The sequence below is a fragment of the Mytilus californianus genome, unplaced genomic scaffold (assembly GCF_021869535.1).
Source record: "Mytilus californianus isolate M0D057914Y unplaced genomic scaffold, xbMytCali1.0.p SCAF_7, whole genome shotgun sequence".
NCBI classification, from domain to species: Eukaryota; Metazoa; Mollusca; class Bivalvia; order Mytilida; family Mytilidae; genus Mytilus; species Mytilus californianus.
Genome location: NW_026262723.1, coordinates 33906745 through 33914957, shown reverse-complemented (window position 1 = coordinate 33914957; position 8213 = coordinate 33906745). Strand labels below are relative to the sequence as shown.

General features: G+C 32.1%; 1 protein-coding gene across 1 annotated transcript; it reads right to left on the bottom strand.

The window, feature by feature from the left end:
• Positions 1–5714: 5714 nt before the first annotated feature.
• Positions 5715–7921, bottom strand: LOC127707809 (toll-like receptor 13). Its single transcript, XM_052212560.1, has one exon. It carries the CDS (start codon positions 7756–7758, stop codon positions 6013–6015), a length of 1746 nt encoding a protein of 581 aa, XP_052068520.1. The 5' UTR covers positions 7759–7921; the 3' UTR covers positions 5715–6012.
• Between the last annotated feature and the right edge of the window lie 292 nt (positions 7922–8213).

Sequence of the window (8213 nt, the reverse complement as noted above, 5' to 3'; positions counted from 1 at the left end):
TTATCAAATACCTTTTATTGATCTCGATATATGCTAATTGATTGATTGATTGTTGGTTGCTTAATGTCCAGTGGCAATTATTTCTTTCCTTTTTAAACACGAACATATGTTAATAGTGCAGTCAGTATATTGCTGAAAAGCGTTTATTTGAAGAATAACTTGAACAGGGGTTACATTGTACATGTATCATATCCAGCCAAACTACATGAATGGGTTTTAAATCAAAATATATCGTCATTAAAGGGCAGTAAATCTAAAAATCCTAAATGGGATGCAATTACGATCGTGATCATCATGTTGACCTATTTGCAGATTTTGTCTAGTTAATTTAATGGTGATTATCTTTTGTGTTCTCCTTACCAATTATACTTTTCATAAAGGCAAACATGGAATAAAAATTTCATTTAAAGGCTAGAATTTCCATGAAAAATGAACTGATGATTGGGGTCGTTTTACTTATTTTGATCTTGTCTTGCTGACTGTTTTTGTTGTTCAAAGTTCTTCTCTATCTACATTTGCCAAATACATAAAGTAGGTAAAAATCTTCTTTGAAAGTGACAGACAATATCAGCCATGTGACTTATTTGTAGATCTTTCTGACCATTTTTACTGTTCAAAATTTTTCAATGTGTATTACAGTTTGCATGATTATAGCCAAAAAATAAAATCGGTGAAATCATTATTGAAGGACAATAACTCCGATAAGTTTTCGTCTAACGATTTCGATCATTTACTACGCGTATAGACATAATTTTGCTGTTTGCTGTTTCTCTCTATTTACTATTGTTTTACCCGAAATCGCAAAAGTGGGTAAAAAGGAGTCGACTAACCATTCTGATCAATACTTATTCTTCTCCAAAAAATTGGGGATGAAAATATTTGTATACGCTAGTAGACCATTAAGTTTTGGATGAAAGGAAACATGAAGTATACTTAAACATGTTTAATGAGCACACGAACGACACGGAAGAATCAATACATCAAGCGGCAACATATAGACTTGTACACATTTTTGCTTAGGAGCCAGCCGAAGCCCGCCTCCGGTATTATCTTGCTGTGTTGAAGACCCATTGGTGGCCTTGGACTGTTTTGTGCTCTTTGGTCGAGTTGTTGTCTCTTTGACCCATTCCTCGTTTCCATTTTCAATTTTATAATAGACAGATGCCTGAAAGTCAAGGTCGAAACCATCCTATATCTAAAAATAAAAGGCTTTAATTTGACATTATTTACCATCAAATATATGATGAAAGACACAATAATATTTTGTGTGTTTAAAATATTTCCTCCTCCTCTTTTAAATCTCAGTCAGTTCAACTACAAAGCATGGTTGATATTAATATGTGCAATGAAAATCAGTACTGGAAAAGCATTTTACTATACAGTCACAATATAATGGAATACCATACAAAAACACAAGTATAAACAAAACAAAAATAAGGAATACAATAGAAATTTCATGAAGTTACTAAACAAACAGCGTAAAGGATCTTACCTAATGACATCATCGGAAACTACACTTTTACATTGATGGCCTACTTCAGAAAATAAGTCATACATCATTGTTATACAATAAGAGCTGTCTTTTGATGAGGTAAATATGGGTTTTTATTGACTTTTGAAAAACTGATATTTCATAAATCCAATGGCTGAAGTGAATATCAGTTTTGCAAAAGTCACTTAAATCACAAAAGACAGTAATTGCTTTATTCTATATGTAGAGCGAAAAACTTTATTAAATGACAATCATTTACCGAAACCCAATTAACAATAATTAAACATATGCAATGACGTGACGTTTAGCGGATTAATACCATTTATATGCTGCTTTATTCAAAATAAAATTCCTATAGAAATACATTCTAAAATAATAGCAAATATGAATTAGTTCCATTTATATTACACGATAAGTATGAAAATTCTTTAATGTGGTTGTTCGAACCCCGCACGTGGCAGGTGCGATTGACTCCAATCTAAATTGACTAGGATTGTCAGTTTTTGGTACTTCTCTACGGGCTTCCTTCACCAATAAAAAATGACAGCAACGATATAGACTATTATGGTGCTGAACATTGTGTTAAACACAAACACTCAATCAATAAATGAATCAATCAATCTTTCCAAAATATTTCGTCTTGACACGTTTTGAGCGAGTCATTCAAACCTACATTACTTGATCCTGAAGATGCTACATTAAGGCTGTGTAAATTAGATAAATTTTGCTGTGTTAATAAAAGGATTTATAAATCAATTTTACTGGACGGAGAATACTGTATTCATTTTGCATTTGCATGTATCGTACCGTAATCAAAGTGCATAGTTAAAACCCAAATGAACATTTACCTGAATATTCTAAAGAACCTTATACATCTGGGTCTGTTTGTATTGGGTACAATGTATTTGTCTAACACGTGTCTATTTAACATTGTAATATGAGGCAGGTGTTACCTGTGAGAGGACAAAGTCCGTATAAATTATTATTTGAATACTGATTTTTGCAAAATTTCAACTAAAGTCAAACATGTGTCAAATGTACTAACGCCATCATTTTAAAATTATGACATTAAAAATAGAAAAAAACACTATCATTCAAAACATTCGTTATGTTTGAGGTTATTCACATTATGGGCTTCAACAAGGGCTTAACAATAGTCAAACCTAAACCAAATACGAAAAAAAATGAATTTTCCTTATTACTGGCTATTAAAAACGACAAATGTATACATTTGCTTAACAAAAAGTACGTGTGCAGAATGTACGTTGTCAGTTATAAATGTGGTATCTAAAGGGTTTTATTTAACTCATTTATGAAATAAAAAATCATTATTGTGAAAGATTTAAGTCACATATTTAAGTTTAATTCTTAGCTTTATAAAACCATCCATTGTTTGCAGCAAACAATTGTGTAATAACTTATTAATTAAAACATGCAACTGTCATCTTATCGGTCCGTTTTTGATGCAATTTCAAATGATTATTAACTTTGAGCACAACGGCTCATCAGTGTATTCAAATACAACATATTTATTAATATGGCATATCACAAACAATATTAACAGTATGTTTAAATGACAATAGGAGACGTCAACATATTTCTAGAATAAACTGTTTGTTAATCTAAAAGAGAAAGGCGTATATTTTCCTAAGTTACTAAGTTGTTTCGTGTTTTCAACAGAAAATAACTCCATTAATTTGAAAGTTGAAGACCTAAACTAGTAATATTTCTTAAAATATTTTTGATACGCAAATCAGTATATCTGTTACATTGTAGAATGAAATGAAATGTATCCTCTATCACTGTTTAATCACAAAAAATACAGCTTTTTCATTCCTATTAGTACCAACATAGCGTCCAAATTTAATAGAAAGGTTATGTGAAAACAAACGAATCCTTGTAATACATTTGCAAACAATACAGCAGTTCATTTATGTATACCAACTATAATTACAAAACTGCACGCGTTACCACATATATAATATACACTTTGAAGAAGAGTCTTATAAAAATGTAACTCTTGTTTAGCTTTACCAAACACACGTTGTATTAAGGTAAATATGAACTGTTTATATCCAATAACCACTGATTATCCCAGAAATTATTCAAACCAAGATTACATAATATTTTTTTTACATGTGATGCCCAATTCATACTTTTTGAACAATATAACACAAGCTCTTTGTAGCAAGACCTTAATATACAAATATCATTCACTAATATTTAAATAAAAAATTATGTATTCTAAAATTGCTGTCATACTGGAATGGAAATCTACCAAATTCGAAGTAGACCATTAAATTTGATGTTCTTTTAACACTTAATCACATTTTACAGATACGTATAGTCGAAATGAATCCTTTCCTTCAAACAGTTAAAAGATATCCCTTGATACTTAAATTGGCAATTTTGTACCATAACCATAAACGATCAATCGAGTCAATGACTTTCAAGTAGTAAACAAAGCAACAATATAATGTATTTTGAACAACAGAGTATAAACAAAAAAGAGCATCAACGATACTATAAATATTACGAAAATCAAACAGGGCATCAGATAAAATATCATTAAAAGCTGCCGAATTGAACAATCTTCAAAATTCAGAATTGCGGAAAAAGGTTAACCTAGATTGCTGACAAGGATTATACCACGATAGTTTACTTCATCGTTAACATCATCACATTTGAAAATCGGGAACAAGATGGCATCTGACCATGCTGATAGGAAATACCCACAATATTTACAGCAGATTCCATTGAGTGTGTAGCCAAAGGTTATATCTTTGGTTAGCTTGCTTGTTAGCTGAACCGTGAAGTCATTGTTAGGTTAGGTAAACTACCCTACTTTAAGAATAGACTAGTCCGACAGAAAACCAATCGATCTGGCTGTTGGACTATGCTACTTCAAAAGGAGGGTAGTATACTTGACCTAATAATGACTTCACGGTTTAGCTAACAAGCAAGCTAACCAAAGATATTACCTTTGGCTACACACTCAATGGAATCTGCTGTAATACGGCATTAAATAGAGTACATAATTGTGGCATAATAAAACCCTGATATTCAATGAAAAAAATCATTCAGCAAAGAGTCTGTACCTTGTCACTTTTACGTTTGTGAATAGACTTTAAAATCTCAGCAGAAAGTTCTCCATCTGACTCATTAAAAAAGGGCCATTATTAATCACTTCAGGACTCTTATTGCTAATAGGCACACTTGAGACACACAGGGCCTTCGGTAGCCTAGTGGTCTAAGTAGAGAAAAAAAGTATCACTAGCTTGTCAACACTGAGGTTGTGAGTTCGAATCCCGCACGTCGCAGGTTCGCTAGACTCCAATCTAAATTGACTAGGATTGTCCGTTTCCCTTCCGAATGTCGGTGTTCTCTCCGAGCACTCCGGTTTCCTCCGCCAATAAAAGACTGACCGCCACAAAAAATACCACAATATTGCTGAAAGTGGCGTTAAACACAAATCAACCAATCAATCACACTTGTTTTTTGACTAAAAAATGAGTACAATTTTCTCGAATTGTCCTTTTTTAGTTTAAACGACATATATCCGTCTTGTCGTTTGTAACTACGTTTGAGCTTATTTCCATCATTCTTATGATCTCTGTTGATACTGTGGAAATCATTATGATTATAATATGATTTTGTATGGTGAAAAGTATGCAATCTTTTAAAGTGATTGGCATATAGCTCTTTACACTTCTGGTCAAACCATGGTTTATCTATATTAATTCTCAGTTTCTGGCATTTGTGGTTTGAATTCGAGTTTACTTTTGGCATTTGTTTAAACATAGGAGCTGTTAAACTTATGTCATCAGAATTAACTAGTAGATCATAACGACATGAGTCCATAAATTCAATATTGAATGACATGATGGTTAACAAAATTCTCTTAAATTATCCGTTCAGAAATTAAGAAATTGTCAAAAAAAAGTTCCATCCCCTCAGGCAAAGTTGACTTTAGGTGTAATTGGCGAGTTATATTTTCATTTTGAAGCTTTACAAAAATAAAATTTTTCAATTGTTTGTTTTGCCATTGAACAAAGATAATGTTATCCTGTACTGGTAATGGCGTAGAGGTATATATAAAATTTTCGAGGAAGAACAGGAACCAATATTAAGTTATACATGTTATAGATGGCATGATTTCTGGTCTACATTGTAAGGACTTTGAGATTGCTTCCACAGTACAATGCAGTATCTGCAGTCATTTTAAATACGGTTTGTTTTGTTATTCATATTATGTTTTTGTCATCTGTTATCCGGTATTTTTCTATATGTTCACAAATATTTAGAATTATTTATGCGTATTGCATAGTCGCTATTCTTGAAGATACTGTTTCTATATGCTTTTTTTATGTTATTTCTGTTGTTTCTTTGATGAAATAATGACGTATGATCAACATTTCCTTTTCAACAAACACAATATCATACCAATATTGAAAACAAATCAACGCTACACAAACATTAGTACATATTGAAACTGACCCTCGTTCAATAACAACTTATATCTATAATTCAGAAATCGGAGGGTGTCCGACGGCTTTTCGAAGATCTTTAATTACGGCAGCCCAAAATAAATTTTCACCAATTCCTTTTTTGTACCTCAGATGTGGGGTACTTTCTAGTAAAGTACGGAGAGGACTTGTCATGTTTTTAGAGGTGATATTTTCAAGTACTACTAAGAGAAGTGCATTTCTGCCTTGTCGACGTCTTCTCTCCTGAATTATATCGACTTCCCACTGACACCATTCGCTTTTCGCAAATGCATTTGATATAATAACAATAACCTTCCACGACTTTTTAAGGTATTTATCAACGTTTCCAATGACAGATTCTCCTACATCAAAGTCTCTGTGATAAATGCAGAACTTAAATCCCTCCTCATTTTCAAGTTTTTTGACGAAGTCGTTATGAACCCATATTCGGTTCTCATCACAATAAACAAGAAAAGCGTGATATTCATAATCTTCACTATTTACAATAGGAAGATAACCTTGTCGTCTAAACTGTTTAACTTTGAGGAGGTATAAAAAGTTCTTAATATTTGTACTACATTTCAGAAAAATTATCATTGTCGATATTAACAGGCAAACTAATGCAGACATTGAAATTATAATCGTAATGATTGGGTTGCACGACAAAAAGGAAGGTTTGTAATCTTTCAACAATTTGTGATTATAAATATCTGGTGTAGTACAAAAATAACGATTTGGGTAGTCGCAAAGTGTTATGTTTGTGCGCCGTAACCAATTAACGAACCATATCTGTTCACATGTACAAGCAAATCGATTTCCGCCTAAATTTATCCTTTTCAAATTTGCCAGTAACGCAGTCGGAAAAGATGATTCGTTTACTATCGTTATTAGATTATTGAACAAATCTAGATATTGCAGAGATGCCACATGATCAAACACATATTTATCCCATCCATATATTCGATTACTGGACATGATGAGCGTTTCAATCGCTAGTAGTTTTGGAAATACGTTGTCAGACAAATAGCCAAGCCTTGTGTTTTCCAAGTTAAGATATCTTAACTGTTTTAATTGTGATATTATCCTAGTCAAAGTTGTTGAATTCAAAAAATTTCCACCAAGATCAAGAAATCTTAAATCATTGCAGCTTGACAGCATACTACTTTGCTCCGTCGCTGATAGACTATCAAAATGGAAATGACAATCTCGGAGGGATACCATTTGTAATGACGGTATATTAAATGATCCATCTTCAATTGTTTTCAACTGTTTTCCTACAGCCTGTATACTGAGATTAGTTAATACTTTCAAATCTGTAAAAGTATTATTATGAATACTAACGATCCAATTATTATCAATTTTCAATGATCGAAGCTTCGAAAAACATCGAAATTGTCCAACATTTAATTTTGCTATTTTATTATTTGTCAGAGATAAATATCTCAAGTTTGGAAGTGCACTGTTATTATCATGATTCGTACAAAACTGTGGAAATTTTGTAATTTCATTGCTGTCTAGATAAAGTTTGTTCAGGCTGAGAATACTGTCTTGTAGAATTATTGAAATTTTATTAAAACTGACTCTCAGATTTATCAAGTGAGACATATTTGAAAACCATGAGAAATTCAACAGTTGAAGATTATTTCTGTTGAGGTTAATTTTTTTAATTTTATTCGTTTTTATTGCCTTAAACATGTCGTCTGGAAGAAACATCCAATCGTTGTTTATTAGGTTGAGTGACTTTAGATGAGCAGTATTCATATTGTTCAATGCATTCATTACATCTGATGCTAGCAATGATGGTTCGGATGAGATGGTTAATACCTTTATTGTTATGAAAGTAGAAAATGCATCAGGCTCAAGTCGAACTATAGCATTGTTTATAAAACTAAGCTTATAGATAACATTGAAAGTTAGGTTTTTAGTCCTTTCTTGTGATAGTATTCCGATATTTCCATTAAGAAATGTAACTGATTGGACGTCTCTTGGAAAACTTGGAATATAGATAAGATTTTTCCCAGAGCAGATGGCTTCAAATTTTGTACATTTACAAAGTTCAGTCGGACAATGAGTTTCATCGTGGCTTGCGACATGCATAATAAAACCAAGTAACGAATAGATATTGATCATTGCCATCACAATTCATTGATATTTGAAACCTGAAATATAATTAGAAAAAATATAAAGCACTCAGTTATTATCTCATACCAAGCTGAAGGGAGACACATGTGTAA

Excerpts from the sequence above, each read along its gene's own strand:
- LOC127707809 (XM_052212560.1), bottom strand. The coding sequence starts at position 7,758 with ATGAATGCATTGAACAATATGAATACTGCTCATCTAAAGTCACTCAAC.